Genomic DNA, 19905 nt, shown 5'->3' on the forward strand with positions numbered 1-19905 from the left:
CACACACACAATCATAGATATATACATATATAAGTTACACATCTAATATTCATTATTTTTCTCCATTGTTTTGCGTTCACTTCATGGTTATAACAACGGCAAACATAGAATACGCTCCCTTGCAGGTGGCAAAAAATGTTGTCAAATGTATGGGAAATATACCACCAGCCAAAGCCATGGTGTTTTTTAGTGAACGTTCCGTAAACAACATCATGTGACGCTTAAAGCGTTTCGATTGTCCCGTCCAATTGCATGAGAATACTGCATAATGGAGTTTTTCGAAAAGCATTACAAAATCACTGCCATAATAGCAGACCGGAAATAGTTGCATTATCATGCCCAAAAAGTACATGACATAATAGATCCGATAGAAAATATCAGTGACAAAGAAGAGTAATGCAACCATGGCAACACACATATTCGCCAAAGAGACAAAGAGTTGAAAGAATATGGGCCACGAAATGATCTCCTGAATGGTATCGAAGAGTCTAAAAAGATTAAATTTTTATTAATATTATTCGTTTGAAAACAAACTTTAAAGTATGAAAACCATTTACTCATACAAATCCTTTTGATGTCTTACACATCTATTCAACTCCATTTCATGTTCGTCAGATACTACTGATAAATCATATCCAATGCGAGCCACTCTTTTATACAACAACTTTATATGACCCGATAGAGCACATAATGCTTTCGGTGAGAAACTATCGTTTGCAAAATTTTGTAAAAACTGAAAAAATATTCCATAAAATTGATAACCCAAAGCAACGGAATAATGCCACCAAGTTTGATGCCAATTAAAGGGCAACCAACCATTATAGAAAAGCTTTTGCTCTCTCCTCACAATAAACGCCAAACTGGCAAAGAAACCTATTCCAGTGTAAACCACTAAATACATACGCTGCAAGTAAATCAAATGAGGTTTTATAAAATGCGACCAGTACTTCCGATCCTCTACATGTTGGATGCGTTCATCAAGTGTTAGTAGAATATTTTCCATTCTTCTGATACGTTTTATATTAACAGCAAACATTATCAACTTAAGAATGCAACCCACACTGGTTATAAAAATGGCAATATTTTCAAAAAGCTCTGACTTGGTGGCATCTGTTAAGAATATTCCCAACATTAAATGTATTGGAAACATGCAGCTGACTGTTATATTAATAAAATAATTCCAAGTGAGCTGTTTAAAACGAGTTGGTTCACTTTTATCGGGTACAATTATACCCAGCCACTTCCAGCATTTCCAATTCATAATGAAAAACTTACAACAATTGATAGTAGTTGTCTTTAGAAATATTCCTTTAGTCGAGGTAGTCATTGTTTTTATGATAAACTAATAAATATTTTTTTTTTTTTTTAATAACTTAAAACAATTTTAACTATGAAGATTTTGTTGTAACTGGTTAGATTCTTAAATAACTATTAAGCTTTAAACGATAAAAGTGTGAATTTAAATATGCTTGTTAATGGCTGAGTAATAAATTTTGTCACACCTTAGGAATTGCTCTATAATTTTAGTAAATTGTTGTGAAAACAGCGGTCGGCATATGAAGAACACACGCATACTATCGATATATAATCAAATTTATTTAAGTTTTAACATCTGAATATCTTTGACGTTTGTATTGTGTACATATATAAAGCAGATTTCTGTGGAACTTTGTGGTATCTGGGTGCCGACCACTAATTTAACTGTTTTACCTACATCAGGATATTATTCTTATATCATACTCTTTTTACACTGGTCTGCAAAGACAAGTTTTAGTCTTCTTTGGATCTAAAGGCATAAATATGTATGTTGGGCTGAACGCCTTTGATTTTGATTTATTCTCTGAGGCAAAGTTGTAGCTCTTGTCATTAAATTGTGAACATGTAAACTTGATCTTCGATTTTTTACTTTTAAATAAGACGTATACTTCATATTTGTAATATCATTAAATCAATAACACGTATACGTACTGGTGTCATTAATATTATAAGTGCAATTTCACAATGTAAAACATTGAAATGAAATGAAGAAAAGTTTTTTTTTTGATTATATATGTTCATAATTTTCATTCTTTATGACAAGAGCTACAATTTTGGTTTGAGTAAATGAAAATTCCGAACGGTTTACAAGATATGAGCCAGAGAAAATGAACACTTTTTTGAAAAAATTAATGTCATTGCCAGGCTTTCATTGCAAATAGATTAATATATCATAATTTAGGCACACTGATTGCAAGCAAATACAAGGAACTACATCCAGAAAACTTAAATTATAAATATTGAATGATAATTTCGTTCACAAATTACTATGTAGTTATTGGGTTTCCAACAATATTTTCTAAGAAATGAGCGTACACAGGATCGATAGGTGTTTGCTTAATCGTACTCCTTTCAAACTATCCTTATTTATTACTCACAAATGTGGTCCACACTTGGAATTTTTGCAAGCTTACTACTTTAAATGTTTTATAATACCACCAACAAAAAAGAATTTGAAAAATAAGATCGGCAATACACGGGTTAATACAAATATTCAGAAACGCGATATATTAAGAAAAATTAAAATACAACTTAGATTCTGTACATTAATATCTTGTAGACCAGTGTTATATAAAACCTTTTGTAAAATAACATTTGATGTGGTATGGTTAGAAATAAATATTTATACACATTTTTCCAATATAATCGAAAGTACCTTTATTAGGGCACAAATAACACTTACATATATTTTAAATTTTATATTTAAAATAATTGAATATTAATGATATTATAAAGTGCTGTAAATTATTATTATTATTAAAGTACATAAATTGTTAATAACAATAAAATTGAGACGGTTCGTCTTGATTTTTACAATTTGAAGAGAAAAGACCTGTATTGCAATATTATTTATTTGACCTTCAAAACAAACAACAATAACACAGGCCAACAAAATTTGAATAAAGGCTAACTAACTAACTAACTACTAACTAACTAACTAACTAACTAACTAACTACTACTAACTAACTAACTAACTAACTAACTAACTAACTAACTAACTAACTAACTAACTAACTAACTAACTAACTAACTAACTACTAACTAACTAACTAACTAACTAACTAACTAACTAACTAACTAACTAACTAACTAACTAACTAACTAACTAACTAACTACTAACTAACTAACTAACTAACTAACTAACTAACTAACTAACTAACTAACTAACTAACTAACTAACTAACTAACTAACTAACTAACTAACTAACTAACTAACTACTAACTAACTAACTATAACTAACTAACTAACTAACTAACTAACTAACTAACTAACTACTAACTAACTAACTACTACTACTAACTAACTAACTAACTACTAACTAACTAACTAACTAACTAACTAACTAACTAACTAACTAACTACTAACTAACTAACTAACTAACTAACTAACTAACTAACTAACTAACTAACTACTAACTAACTAACTAACTAACTAACTAACTAACTAACTAACTAACTAACTAACTAACTAACTAACTAACTACTAACTAACTAACTAACTAACTAACTAACTAACTAACTACTAACTAACTAACTAACTAACTAACTAACTAACTAACTAACTAACTAACTAACTAACTAACTAACTAACTAACTAACTAACTAACTAACTAACTAACTAACTAACTAACTAACTAACTAACTAACTAACTAACTAACTAACTAACTAACTAACTAACTAACTAACTAACTAACTAACTAACTAACTAACTAACTACTAACTAACTAACTAACTAACTAACTAACTAACTAACTAACTAACTAACTAACTAACTAACTAACTACTAACTAACTAACTAACTAACTAACTAACTAACTAACTAACTAACTAACTAACTAACTAACTAACTAACTAACTAACTAACTAACTAACTACTAACTAACTAACTAACTAACTAACTAACTAACTAACTAACTAACTAACTAACTACTAACTAACTAACTAACTAACTAACTAACTAACTAACTAACTAACTAACTAACTAACTAACTAACTAACTAACTAACTAACTAACTAACTAACTAACTAACTAACTAACTAACTAACTAACTAACTAACTAACTACTAACTAACTAACTAACTAACTAACTAACTAACTAACTAACTAACTAACTAACTAACTAACTACTACTAACTAACTAACTACTAACTAACTAACTAACTAACTAACTAACTAACTAACTAACTAACTAACTAACTAACTACTAACTAACTAACTAACTAACTAACTAACTAACTAACTAACTAACTAACTAACTAACTAACTAACTAACTAACTACTAACTAACTAACTAACTAACTAACTAACTAACTAACTAACTAACTAACTAACTAACTAACTAACTAACTAACTAACTAACTAACTAACTAACTAACTAACTAACTAACTAACTAACTAACTAACTAAACTAACTAACTAACTAACTAACTAACTAACTAACTAACTAACTAACTAACTAACTAACTAACTAACCTAACTAACTACTAACTAACTAACTAACTAACTAACTAACTAACTAACTAACTAACTAACTAACTAACTAACTAACTAACTACTAACTAACTAACTAACTAACTAACTACTAACTAACTAACTAACTAACTAACTAACTAACTAAACTAACTAACTAACTAACTAACTAACTAACTAACTAACTAACTAACTAACTAACTAACTAACTAACTAACTAACTAACTAACTAACTAACTACTAACTAACTAACTAACTAACTAACTAACTACTAACTAACTAACTAACTAACTACTAACTACTAACTAACTAACTAACTAACTAACTAACTAACTAACTACTAACTAACTAACTAACTAACTAACTAACTAACTAACTAACTAACTGACTAACTAACTAACTTTGTTTGTTAGACCTACTATGTACTTCGAAGTTAAAAGTATTGTTTAAAACAAAGGAAAAAGGTTTTAATTAAACATAAAAAATATATAAAATTTCAACTCGTTTGTTGCAGGATGTTTTTATACCCTACATTTCTTCATTGGGGAGGGTTTCTTCTGATATTTGTAACATACTAAAATATTCGTCCTATACCCACCTTAGTATACTTACCAATCGGCTTAGAATTGATTTCTGAGTCGATTAAGCTATGTCCGTTCGTCTGGCTGGCTGTCCATGTAAACCTTGTGCTCAAGGTACAGGTCGCAATTTTCAAGATAATGAAAATGGTTAAAATCGGTCCATTATTTTACCTAGCCACCATACAACAGAAAAGGGCTTCTTAGCTCATAATTATGTTAACTATACCTGTATATCGGTAAAAAGCTGTACAACTAAGTTGGATGACCTTGCCAAATTTCATAACGAAAGGGCCTCATTTGACCCTAGCTCCCATACAAAGTCCCCTTCAGAAAATTACTTGAATGTCCAAAATTAACTTATAAAAACAAATATCGCGATGAAATTCAGCACAAATAAATATTATATAAATATATTTACAAAACTTTATTGGGCTTGGTCCATATTTGCCCCTAGCCTCTTTCAGAAAATTAGTTTTTCATCCATCGGAACAATGAATTATTAGGAAAAATAAATCACATTTAATATTCATAACTGGTGTAGGGTATCATATGGTCGGTCACGTCCGACAATACTTTCTTACTTGTTTAACATGTAACTATATGCACATATTGTGTACGTTATACTTTTTCTTATGTTTGTGATTAAAATAGTTAAGGGTGTTCTTGTTAATAATAATGTATTTAATGTAATTTATTTTTATATGACTAGACAGATTTTTATAAAAAGCGTTTGCCATGATAAACACGCACTCTGCATACACATGCATATGTATGTATGTATAAAATATTGCTTGTAATGAATATTAAGTTTCTAGTGAAAATACATTCTATTTATTTAGACATCAGATTGCAATTTTTAATAGGAAATATTATAATACTAGTTACATGATTTCAATAAGCTGCTTTAATATTGAAAATTTTGAAATTTAAAACACACATCGCGATAAATTTCACTTACATTCATTAACAAATTAACGATCAGTAAGAGCGTTATATGTATTTTTATTTTACAAATCTTAAAATCTCGCTTTAAAAACATTTGTCTTAAATTTAAAATGAATTTTGGGAGGTGGTCCTATATATGGATTTAGAAAACTATATAACGACTATTTAGGCGTTTGTTACCACAATTTATTCATCTGTTTGGTACTAAATTTGGAAGAGCGATAAACCAACGCCCCTATCCTTGCATTTTAATAACGTGGGTCGTTCCATATTTAGTCATAGCCTCCATATAAGGTTTCCTTTCGAAAATTACTGAAATGAAAAGTACACATTAAGAAATAACGATATCAAGGCATTATATGTCATAAGTAATACTTTGCCACAAGTATCGCGAAGTCTTGCGATCGTGATGAAATTTTGATAGTAGTTTAAACACAATGGTGTCTTAGTCCTACTATGACAAATTGGCTTTATAAAAGTGTAATTAGACCAATTCTAGCTTATGCTTCAATAATCTGGTGGACTGCTTTAGACAAAAAGTGCAATATCAAACTACTACAAGGAGTTCAGCGTACATGCTGCTTGGGTATAAGTGGTGCCATGTGTACTACTTCAACCAAGGCTCTGGAAACGTTGCTAGATATTAGACCCATTGATACATATTTAAGATATGAGGCGGCGCTTACAGCCGAACGGCTCTTTACTTTAGGCGAACCTGGCCAAAAGCGGTTATAGGACACGTCATCAATGTGAACTGGACACATCGGAAGGTTATACACAATCATCGGACGTACCTGATCGTATACCAGACACAGAATATGTCGGAAACTTTGAAACGCTGATCCCAGATAGAATGTCTTGGTCAAGCGGAATATTAGAGCAAATACCAGTAGGAATCTGTTGTTATACGGATGGCTCTAAATTGGGAGACAAAGTGGGGCTGGGGTTCCAGAAACAGAAATATACCACCGTTTACCAAATAATAACACAAGCTTCCAGGCAGAAGTACGAACAATAACGGAATGCGTAATTTGGATTAGAATAAATATGACACCCACAGCGCTTAATATATTTACCGATAGCCAGAAGGCAATTAGGGCGATTTCAGGCGATAGAACTAAATCTAAGACCGTATTGGATTGTAAGAAAGCTTTAACTGAATACTCTCCCAGAGGTAAAGTTCACATTTTATGGGTACCAGCCCACTCGGGAGTAGTCGGTAACGAAAGAATGTAATAGTAACGAAAATAATGTAATAGCTTTAAAGGGTAGGGAGCTCGAGGCAGTTAACCTGACAAACGCGAAACCATTCGACGCAACAAAAGCTGAACTAAAAATATGGGTGAGAGAATCCCATAAGGCCTCTTGGAATAATGAAACAGTGGGTAGAACCACGAAGATCTTATGGGGTGACCCTGATGAGAGCAAGACGAAAAATCTCCTCAAAATGAGCAAGTCTGAAGTTAGTATGATGGTACGTATTCTGAGTGGACACACAGGATTACGAGCACATCTATGCAAAATTGGACGTGCGAATTCAGACGAATGTAGAGCATGTGGAGAGGACAGTGAAACTCTGGAGCACTTTCTTTACCACAGCCAGGCATTCGTCGAAGTTAGATTCAAGTATCTTGGAAGTGATGTTATTCCGGTAATAAAATTCCTGACTAACACTGATTGGAAGATTCTTAGGAATTACGTTCAGGAAACTGAGTTTATGAACACTGAAAAATAATTCATTCTGTTCCCTTTTTTTCATGATAAGGAGCGCACAACAGGCCCGATATTGGCCTAGGTGTATTTCTTCGGATTTGATATAGTATACATCCTCCTATCAACCTACCTACCTACACAATTTTCAACAAGATCAATCAAGTACTCTTTGACTTACAGTGGGTACTACCGAACATTGCATTATTTGCAAACGTTGGAGATTGGACCATGTTCTTAATAACAACACTATGGATAAGAATGGTATTATGCAGCTTAGCTTCAGGTTTGTGATAACTAGTTGAATCTAATATCTCTCAGATAAAGCAAAAGTATGGAAATCCAATAAGTGGATTTTCATGTACTTTAGGCCCTTCGAGCAATTTTACACATTAATAATATTAACGTTTTTTTATCTCTAGATAATATTTAAAGACGATTGTAGGGTTCTGTAGTCTACACTTGACCATTTTTACTTTCTTACTTGTTAAGCATAGAGTACAATTTTATACAGTAAAGAAAAAATAAAAATATATTTGTTCTCTTCATATTTTGAACTTTATTAAAGTGCATTGTTAAGTGTTCAGGGAAGTGTAAATGTAAATATTTGCAAAATCGAGAAAAACGTACGAAAAATCACGTAAAATAAAAATAAAAAAACAACAATTTTATTACTTAACAAACAGGAAGTGTTTAAAATGGAATTATTGTTATTTTTCGCTTACGTTTTTCAATTACAATCTCTGGTTTGCAAAAAGAAAAAAAACAAAAACAATCATTTTTTAAATGTAATAAATACATTTTAAACACAATAATGTTGTTTGCAACATGAACATGGTTTAAACAAATATTTAAAATCAAAGATTACCATACATGAGAAAAATTGTATGTAGTTTATATGGAAATTTCATAAATATTACATTTATATCCTATATCGCCAATATAAAACTTTTCCCACAGACATATACTTTATTATCTATCTTTAATGAATTCTTTTTTTATTGAATTTAACCCATTAATGCCCACAGTTACATATATGTAACGCAAATTAATTCAAATTTGGACTCGAAATGCACAGAAATGGAAAATGCAAAGTTACTTTTTTCTGGTGGATAGGTTAACTTAACATGTTCTTAACGATTATAAATCGAATTTAAGTAATTTTTGCCTATAGAATTGTATTTTTGGGTTATTTTGTAAAGTGCCTATTTCATAAACCTGCAAAAAGTCATATTTTTCGAGGAATGAATTCTTAGAATGTTAATAACTTCTATGTAGTTAGTTTTTAAAAAAAAGTTTCTGACGTAAACTTATAAAGAAGTAATTAATGTTTATTACCTAATTGTTTACAAACATATATCATGTCCTTGCGGAGACTTATAAAGAGGATGATAAAAGTGTTACGTATATGTAACAGTGGGCAGTTCTCAGTACTTTTTGTTCCACTCTACATACGATATAAATAATGAACAACTTGCTTACTTTTTTATGAAATCTGCCTCAAAAATAGTTTTTTATCAGAGGAATGGGTTTTTAACGTAATAAAAAACAACATATTTTCTTGAAATATTGATATTTGATGACAAGCAATATATTTTTAATGTAAATGTTTCTATTAAATCGTCCTTTTGTGGATATTTTAAATTTTTTAAGAATTTCTGTAAAGGATATGCCATTTGACCGCATTAGAAATTGTTCAAGGCACAGTTGGCGAATCTTAAATATATATTTTTACTAGAAAATCGGAATATAATTGCAATTATCCTTCAAAAATTAAATATCGGTTGAAAATTATTACCATTTTCTTGGGATATTAGGGAAATTGCAAGGATACTAGTGCCAAGGACCTTTGGTAAATGTATGCAAAATGTGTAACGTTAATCAATATATCTGTTGCTGCAAGAAAATATGTATACACATTTCTTTAAATTCATTAATTGACATTACAGAAATTACAAAATTCCACAAATTAAAATTTTATACTTTTAAACAATTTTTAATTTTATATGAAAAAATTTAGTATGATACACCAAATTAGCTAATCCAAGCTTAAAACTTAATAATTAACCAGTTTTTTTACAATTTCTTTGTAAAAATATGTAACTTTTACTTAAAATACTTAAGAGACAAAAATTCGTGGGTAATGCCCACTGTTACGTATACGTAACGTCTTCTAAAATCCAAACAAGGCAAGATAGAAAATTTTTTTTAATTGAAATCGGTTTATATACACAAGCAAACTGTCATATCCAAATTTCATATTTCTACCTTACGTAGATCGCCGTGGGCGATCTACGTAAGGTAGTAATGGGTTAATGATCACTTTACAATTTACGCTATATATACTGTTTTTGTGCAGTTTTTCCAGCAGTTATTTAATATTCATTCAAATAAACAATAATTTCGTGTAAATTATAAAAGCGCAAGAATATTTTTCGTTTTATTTAAAACACAGAAATCCAATTTTAAAAACTATTTTACTATTCAATCGGCTTTTTTAATACACCCATCATATACGCAGTTATAGGTTTTTATAATGGTGTTATAAAAACATATAACATTAAAAAACAATTTTTGATTAACATGGTTGATCATAGGTCATCATACGCACTTTGTAAATTTTGCATACGAATATTAATTATTGTTTGCTGGAGTGTGTGGAGCAGTCTCAATATTTACAGGTTACTCTGTATATAATAGGTGTTTGGTTCCTGCTTATATATTGCATGGATGTAAGTATATCATGCTTTTCGTTTTCTGATCCCAGCTTTGGGATTTCAGAACATGTGGCTCAAAGTTAAAAGATCCGGGAAAAATTTTGCAGAATGATTTGTTTATGCATAAAATATACTTATGTCGAATTTTATAGCTATATCTTTGTCAATGTAATATGTATTTTTAGGTAAATTTCGGAAGTGGACCTTGTATAGGAGATATGACTAATTATAAACCAATCCGGAAAAAAATTACACTTTGTGATTTATATACACATGTATGGCGAATTATATTCCAATAAATTTAATTTTTATATTGAAATATGAGTACATTAGTAGTTGTGGGCCTTATATAGGATCTATGACCAATTATGGACCGATCTGAAAAACTATTTTGCAAAGTGATATACATATATAGAAGAAACATATTTATATCCAATGTTATTCCGATATATTTATATCGTAATTAGTTATGTACATGTAAGTGATTTTCGGAAGTGAACCTTATATTGGAGTTATTACCAATTGTGGACTGATAAAGATCTACGTTCGTAATATGATTTCTGTTCATCTATATATATAAAATTCTAACGTTACTGACTCACTGACTGACGGACTGACTGATTCATCAACGCACAGCCTAAAGGGTTAAAGCTAAAGCGATGAAATTTGGACAGGAGATTGGTCTCTCACCAAAAAGATCCACTAAGACCGGATTTTTGGAAATTCGGGGGTAAAAAAGGGTAAAAACGGGTAAACACGGTAACCTCATATCTCCTAAACTAGAAAAGATACAAAATCAGTTTAAAGTTTATTGTCGTTCATTTAAAAAATAAGCGGACAGGTGACTGGTACTTTTTGCCTCTTTAGGGAATAAACGGGTAAAAACTGTAAACCAATGAACATACAAAAAATATTTTTGACTCCTTCAAAATATAAAAATACGAATTTAGTACTTTTTGGATATTCGGACGTTTAATTGTACCTATTTCTGGTACTTTTTGCATAAAACATTGGTTTATATGTACTGATTTGTATTAACATGTGATTGGATACTCAATGATGGGCTCCCACTACGATATTGCAACGTTTTGTAATATAATGTTTATTACTTCAATAGGGAGAAAGAAGTACCAAAAGGGGGGAAACGGGAAATTTGATTTTATTCAAACTCACTAACCAAATTTTAATAAATTTGGAGAAATTGATAGATTTAGTAGCACTAAATATACCAGTGGGGTGTTATTTGGAACTTCGTTTTTTAACTGGTACTTGTTCTGTTTTTTATAATATGATCCTAGAAACATGATATTAAGCAATTGAAGTTCGGATTTAATGAGAACCGATAAAAGGGTAATTTTTGGTACTTTAAAGGGTACTTTCTGAATTTTCTATAATATTGAACCTAGAAACATGAAATTGAGAATGTAGAGGCCAGAGTAAATGTGAATCTAAAAAAGTAAGTGAGAACGTATAAAAGGGGATTTTTTGGTACTTTTTCGTTCTTCAAAAGGTACTTTTTTAATTTCCTGTAATATTGAATCTATAAAAAGGGGACTCTTTGGTACTTTTTGAGTTTTCTATAATATTGAACATAAAACATGAAATTAAGCACGTAGAGCCCGGAGTAAATGAGAACCTATAAAAGGGGAATTTTTGGTACTTTTTCGTTCTTCAATAGGTACTTTTTGAGTTTTCTATAATATTGAACCTAAAAACACAAAATTGGACACACAGCTTTCTGAATGTATACAAATCTGTATGAGAGGAATTTCTGGTTGAAAATTTAACATGATCCATCCTTATTTCTGAATGTATACAAATCTGTATGAGAGGAATTTCTGGTTGAAAATTTAACATGATCCATCCTTATTTAACTAAAATCTATAAAAGGGGACTTTCTCTTACATGTTCGTTCTCCAACTGATAGTTTTTGAATTTCTTGTAATATTGAGACAAGAATCTATCATTATTGATAGAAAATTTATGAAATACAACCGTTTAGGCCGTGCGATAATAAATCAGTCAGTCAGTAAGTCAGTAACGTTAGAATTTTGTATATATAGATTGAACCTAGTAACCTGTATGAAAATCTATGAAAGGGGACTTTTTTTTCCCTGTAGTGTGTTGTGATCTACCACAAATGGGCGTGTTGTTGAAGAAAGACATGTGTTATGCAAGAATATACGCAAGAATATCGGGAACAAATTCTCTAATATCAGAAGATATCGATAGAACATTGAAACACGCCCCACGTTGCGACGGTGCTCCAGTGAATCAATAGAGTTGGATACCCTTCTGTCACCGATATGTACCTTCGCCCTCTCCTGTACGTGGTCGAGTAGCTCCAAAATATGCTTCGAAGATCAGGCCCATATATGAGAGTTGTATTCCATTTTCATTCGGATATAAGTGGTGTAAATAGTAAGAAGATCAGATGGAGTAAAGTGTGCCTTACAACGTTTTAAAAAACCGGGACACTTGAATGCTTCTTTCGACACTTGAAAAATGTGTTTAGTGCAGCGGACATCGCACTGTATTTTCATGCCCAGAACATCAAGAGTTTCTGATTTCTTAATATTTACACCACCCATATATATATATATATAGATGGAACACCAATATCTGGCAAGCGTTTATGTATTAAAAATAACATCGAGTCTTGCGGGTGTTAAAATCGACTTTGTTAACACGACCCAATTCAGAGATTTTTAACAAGTCGTGATTAAGCTTTTCATTCATATTGCGCCTCATTGCCCCAATCTCTAGAGGGGTTGGCTTATAAGTGAATGAATAAGAATGGCAGATATTGCTGTCATCAGCAAAAGAGTAGATAGAGTTGGAAGTTTGGCATAGAAGGTCATTTATGAAGATACGAAATTGGTTAGGGGAAAGAACAGAGCCTTGCGGTAGCCCTGGATTAATCTTGAACTCGTTTGATAAGCTATCGGATTGGAATCATTTTCTGAGTCAATTCATCTATGTTTGTCCATCCATGTAAAACTTGTAATCGATTTTGAATATACATAATTCAATGAAATTTGGTACTTGATCTTCTATTGTGCCAGGGACGAAGCCTATAATATATTTACAAAAAAAGTGACCAATGTATGGTAAAATTTTTAAATATCAATTTTGAAATCCGCACCACTGTGGATTGCTGGACAATATTTGATCATCATTGATTTTAACAAATTCATTCCAAAAACAAATTGGGTTGTGTGTTAATATACATATTAATATGAGTAATACGACATATGTATGTATACACAAATTTAGGCATTAGGTAGGTAGGTAGGTTGATAGGAGGATGTATACTACATCAAATCTGAAGAAATACACCTATGCCACTATAGGGCCTGTTGTGAGCTCCTTATCATGAAAAAATAAGGAACTGAATGAATTATTTTTCAGTGTTCAGAAACTAAGTTTCCTGAACGTAATTCCTAAGAATCTTCTAATCAGTGTCTCAGGTATTTTAGTGTCCTTATCGGGGCCGGTTTTGATATCCTTTTCAATCGGCGCCTCCCCAATTTTGGAAAGGTCAGCTGCACCTTCTTTTGGCGAGTTAGTGGTACCTTCCTCGTTTTTAGGATTTGACTCTTTAACGTTATCAGTAGTTGCTATTGATGCTGTGGTGTTAGGTATTTTAGTGTCCTTTTCGAGACTTGTTGTAACAGTCCTTACAATCGGCACCTTCCCAATTTTGAATATGCAGCGAAGTAAGCTCTACCTTTATTCCTAGCCATAGATTTCTGGTCGATACCTATTACAAATAAAGTTCCCTCAGGTTCATCTTTCCTGTAAAAGACGTCTCATTTTTCCACGGCCAGCTCAGCATTTTGACCACCAAGAATTTCCAGTATACGTTCATTAGCCAGTTTACTGCCCCATCCTTTTATGTAGACAGTGGACTTTAAGAGCACCGGAAGCTCGCTCTTCTTTGCCAGTCCCAGCTTTGCGCAGTCGCAGGGAGAAGGGATACTTTCCACCAAGTTCTTTAGGGTGCTAACACGTTGGTGAGTTGCCAACCTCATCAACATCACGCCCATGATGAACTCGCAGCTCACGCTCTCTATTGGTTGTTTGCCCTTTAAAGCGATTGCGTGGTTCACTATCTTATTGTTCACCAGATCTTCTAGCTTACTCTGTTGGTCTATTGGAATTTTGCCTGTCGGATTACCAGATGGCGGCTCTTTTCCTTATCCACTGTCTAATCTCTCATTCCGCGCTTTTCGGGGGTTCTTTTGAGATACCCGTACTTTCGAGGTTGATTTCGCCGACGTCGTCGTCTTCGGAATATCTATTTTGGCGTTGACACCCTTACTCTCAGGATTCTGACTTGAGGTTCCTTTGAGCGAAGTATGGCTTGGCTTCGACTGTGTATTAGAAGACGGAGAGCTCTTTTTCTTCTTAGGTTTATTCTCAGTTTTCAACTCTTCGGGAGACCTGATACTCTTTGCCTCAGATCTTGTGAAAGAGTCCGATTTTTCCTTTGGAGTGTCGTTGGATTGACTAACTATGATTTCCTGAAGCATCTTTTTGAGCTTCATCCTCCGTGCTCCAGATAGTCTTTTCTTAGTAATAGGTGGTTTAGCTATGCTATCACTCACCTGTTTCATCATTTGCTCTACTTCATCCTTTTTGAGATTTGCTATAATGGTGTTGTTATTATCATTTGAGGATTCAGAGTCGGAACCCTCACCTATATTTAAAGGCTGAGGTAGCTTAGAGCTCTCTCCGAGTGCATCCTTCTCTTTCACCCCTATGTTTTTGCCAATGGCATGCTGTACACTTGACGCTTTGTCCGCCACGGAGGCAGGATGACGACAACACGTGACTCGCGAGTGGATCAACACTTGCCGCCGGTACTGGGTTATTTAGGCCCTGCACCGTAACTTTCATCTTTTTATTTTTATTTTCCGTGTTGTATTTTTTCCAGTTTTTTTTTGGTCCGCGGGGAATATAATATTCCCAGGTGGTGGACAATCTGCCCTCCCTCAGCTTGAGTGAAACTAAAACTGGGGGCGGACAGATGGTCCATCACCACCACCTATCCGCCACCCGGGAACGCGCTCGGTAGGAAAAACGGGAAAACTCCCCCGAAAACGGTCATTAGAAACATACATATTGATCCTCCAACAAACCTTTAGTGGTGTAGGGTATGAAAAAGCATATAAATTTTAAATTTAAGTGGTTACGTGATTTTGGAGTAATGTGTTTTTGTTTAAAAAAAAAGTTTAACAGAAGACAGTGGAGCAGAAGATAAGTAATATATCCAATACAAATTAGACAGCAACTTTCATAAAACCTTAAAAAAATTTCATAGTTATGTATGATATATTAGTAGAGTCATACCTTGTTTTTCACCAAGTGCAATAAAATCGTTGTATAAAATAGCAATCGTCTCACTGTATTACTCCGTGTATAATTCGCCTTTTTTCCGTAGGCTGCCAAAAAAAATTGGCATAACTCAATATATACACAAAAAAACAAAGCATTAAATACTTAAAAAAATATACGGAAATTCAATAAAAATAGAATAGCGGAAAAAAAAAACAAAATCCAGGAGACAAATGGAGAAACATTTAAAATAAAATTTATTGAAATAAAGCGATTGATATATATATTTCAATAAAATCAAAAGGCATTTGTTTTTCATCACAATATGTATGTCTGTATGTATATGATAGACATCAATCTCATACATAAAAATCTTTTTGCCGTGTATGTATAACGTTTTTTTTTTTAATGTTGGAGTATATTTTAACACCCTTCACCATTACTGGGTTAAGTTGTCACGGTATAAGTTTGTCATGCTGTTTGCAATTTGTTTAGAATAATTTGATTCCCTTTAAATAAAGTTCTTTTTGAATTTTGTAAGAATAGATCTATTGATGCGGACCTGTCCTTAGATTAGGTTGAAGAGGAGCATGAGTTAAACATCTTCACAATATTGCGAAACAAATTTTACCACCTGAACGTATACGTTTAATTCACTTCTGGATGATTGTTACCCAGCAAAAACTTGGTAATGACTTGGAATTGTTACCATTTACCTATTAACATACTTTTCAATGACTACAACATATCGTTCTGATTACATAGAGGTACTTTAATAACGTCTTATTAATCATGTCTTATATAAATACTTTCTAATTCATTAGTCAGCTTCTGCGTGAAGATATAGAACATGTATACGTTTTTTCACGCTATCTACATTGACTGATTTTTCTAATTACTTATAAGCGATTGTGGTAGGTACTCTAATGACATCACCATGTTAAAATAACCAGCAAAAACTCGGTAATGACTTTCGGTTGTAACTACTTATCTATTAACATTAACAATGAATACTACATATAGTAGTATTTTAACATTTTAACTCATTATGTGGTAATGAAAGTTTTTGCTAGGTAGTTAAAAAGTAAAATACTTTGTTTAGAAACTTCTATCTTCTTGTTGCGCACGTTTAAGTCACTTCTGTATGTCAATTGGAAGATTTTACAAATTTAAAAAAAAAAAACTTCTAGATATCTTCTAGAAGACACTTCCAAATGTCACATAAAGGACCTCCCGGGGCATGTTTCCATGATGAAATGCCCATCATGGAGTATTGCAATCCCGGGTAAAGAGATGCTACCAGTATCTCTAGTCAGCCGGGACTATAAACTGGTGATGTCAAATGTATCCTCGACTTCGCCTTGGAATGATTTAGCATGGGGTCTAACCAGAGCACCATATAATCTGGCACTACGGGTGGCCGGTTGCCCACAGGATCTAGTCCTGACCGGTCAATTGGTTGAGGTTCCTTCGGGATCCACGTAGTGGCTGTGGTTGAAACCCAAATCGCGATGAGAGAATGTTGGTTTAAGGACTGATATATCCAAATGCTAAATATCTGACATACAGAGGGATCCTGATTTATTGGCTGGATATTTCGAGCTACCAAATACGTCTCTAGGTGCTGTTGCCGAAACAACAGAGCCATCTCAGTAGTGTGGTTAAGGAATGCACAGGAATGGGTTATTGGATGATGGGGATTGCATTTTGAATAATGCAATCTTTCATGACATCATAAGGGTGGTCAACTTCTGGCTTACCGGAAGATTGATTTCACCTGATGTTGGGACTTGTCACCCCCTTCTATTGACTTTAGACCAGTGATTGCTTTTTCCTTGTCGGGGTTTGCATTGGGATTGATCCCATGCTGCCTGTCATTCGGCAACGGGGCTACTATGGCAAGAGATTAGATAGCTCGAGTTCTTTAAAAAAGTGCTTGTACATGGACCGGCTCAGCCATGTACAAAAATTGCTACCTGAGTTCTTCATTGAAGAATTCAAAGTCTACCCAGTGGATGGAAAAGACCACCGTGGAATTAGGCCGTCAAGGCAGGTGTTCACGTTAAACTCTCGACATTCGTGTCTCATAAAGGACGTTTTCAGGAGAAACAATTTTCCCGAAGAAAGATCAGTATATAATAATAATTCAACCGCTTTACCATGTGAATACTTCCTAGTGAGTTCAGCAATAACAAATGTTTGCAGGGATAGGACTCATACTTGCTTTAAGCTTATGGTCAAGTTTTTAGTATTTCAAATACCATCATCTCGTAACATCTCTCATAGAGGACGTTTTCATGAGAAACAGTTTTTCCCGAAGAAAGATCACAATAATCATAATTCAATCGTATTATCTCATGAATACTTCCTAATGAGTTTAGCAATAATAAATGTTTGCAGGGATAGGATTCATGCTTTCGTTTAGCTTATGGTAATGTTTTTAGTATTTCAAATACCATCATCTCGGAACATATCTACAATTGTTTTTAAATTTTCTATTTCATAAAAGAAACAAGTAAAAAACAAGTAAAAAATTATAGTCGGGCGTGGGAGACCATATGATACCCTACACCAATTGCGAATATTAAATGTGATTAATTTCAATACTGAAGCATTTCTGTTAATCTTATATAGGTTCCAAATAATGTCTGTTCATGTACGGTTGTATGCTGACTAGGAGAAATGAAAGACCGATTTCAATCATTTTCAACAGCCTTCGTCATTGGATCCAGAGAATAGTATGTGACCCATTTTAACAAATTATATTCAAAATTGTGATCTGTTGAGTGCACACAAGGTTTACACGGCCACAAAGACGCACATAGCTTAATAAGGACAAATATTTTTGAGTGTTACAAACATCACCACATTGTGCCGACTTTTGGATAGATAGTAGTATATTAGACGTAGTTAAAAGATAAAAGGCCGTAATCGGAAGGTTCGGATGTATGGGGGCTAGGGCAGAAATTGAGCCGATCCTTATAAAATGTATTATTGGGAATTATCTATATACATACATACTATATAAAAATGAATGTTTGTTTGTGTGTTTGTATGTTTATATGTTTGTGTGTTTATTTGTTTTCTTAAAATTTTTTATTTCCGATCATGGCGAAAAATGACAGTGTTATTTATAATTATATCAAACTTAGTTGTGTCAATTTTTGGGAAGATAGTAGTATATTTGTCGTAGTTATGAGCTAAAAGGCCCAAATCGGTAGGTCCAGTTGTATGGGGGCTAGGGCAAAAATTGGTCCGATCCTTATAAAATTTAATGTCGACATTTATGTTTATATAAAATCTATTTGTGGCAAATTTCATCGTGATACTAATGTTTATAAATGAATTATGGACATTCAAGTCATTTTCTGAAGGGGATTTTGTATGGGGGAAAGGGTCAGATAATGCTCGATTATTATAAAAATCGACAGTATTATTTATAATTATATCAAACTTAGTTGTGCCGATTTTTGGAGAGATAGTAGTATATTTGACAAAGTTATGATATAAAAGGCCCAAATCGGAAGGTCTGGTTATATGGGGCTAGGGCAAAACTTAGGCCGATCCCTATAAAATTTATTGTTGGGAATTATGTCTATACAAAACTCATTTTTACCAAATTTCATCGTGATACTAGTGTTTATAAGTGAATTGTGGACATTCAAGTCATTTTCTGAGGGGGACTTTGTATAGGGGCTAGGGTCAAATAATGTCCGATCTTTACGAAAATCACTAGGATTATTAAGACGTATATAAAACTAAATTTTTCCAATTTTTGTAGAGATAGTAGATCATTTAACATAATTATGAGGTCAAAAGCCCTTTTCGGAGGGTCCGGTTGTATGGGGGCTAGGTGAAATAATGGACCGATTTCAACCATTTTTAATATCTTTCGTCCTTGGACCAAGAGAAGTGCATGTTCCAAATTTCATCAAATTATCTCAAAAATTGCGACCTGTGCGCACAAGGTTTACATGGACACACAGACAGACAGACGGACGGACGGACATAACTTAATCGACTCAGGGAGTGATTCTGAACCGATTGGTATACTTTAAGGTGGGTGTAGGACCAATATTTTTGGGTGTTACAAACATCAGC

General features: G+C 32.8%; 1 protein-coding gene across 1 annotated transcript; it reads right to left on the reverse strand.

Moving 5' to 3' along the window:
- Positions 1-76: 76 nt before the first annotated feature.
- Positions 77-1327, reverse strand: LOC119608982 (odorant receptor 59a-like). The gene is made up of 2 exons (XM_037963635.1): positions 558-1327; positions 77-488 (listed from the first exon to the last, which is right to left on the reverse strand). Exons 1-2 carry the CDS (start codon positions 1325-1327, stop codon positions 77-79), a joined length of 1182 nt encoding a protein of 393 aa, XP_037819563.1.
- Between the last annotated feature and the right edge of the window lie 18578 nt (positions 1328-19905).

The sequence above is a fragment of the Lucilia sericata genome, unplaced genomic scaffold, assembly GCF_015586225.1.
Source record: "Lucilia sericata isolate MDLA Ls3-8-SP2 unplaced genomic scaffold, ASM1558622v1 Contig000907F_arrow, whole genome shotgun sequence".
Taxonomy (NCBI): domain Eukaryota; kingdom Metazoa; phylum Arthropoda; class Insecta; order Diptera; family Calliphoridae; genus Lucilia; species Lucilia sericata.

Coding starts and splice junctions, on each gene's coding strand:
- LOC119608982 (XM_037963635.1), bottom strand. CDS start 1,327: ATGACTACCTCGACTAAAGGAATATTTCTAAAGACAACTACTATCAAT. Junction 489..557: donor CATCAAAAGGATTTGTATGA/GTAAATGGTTTT, acceptor TAATCTTTTTAG/ACTCTTCGATACCATTCAGG.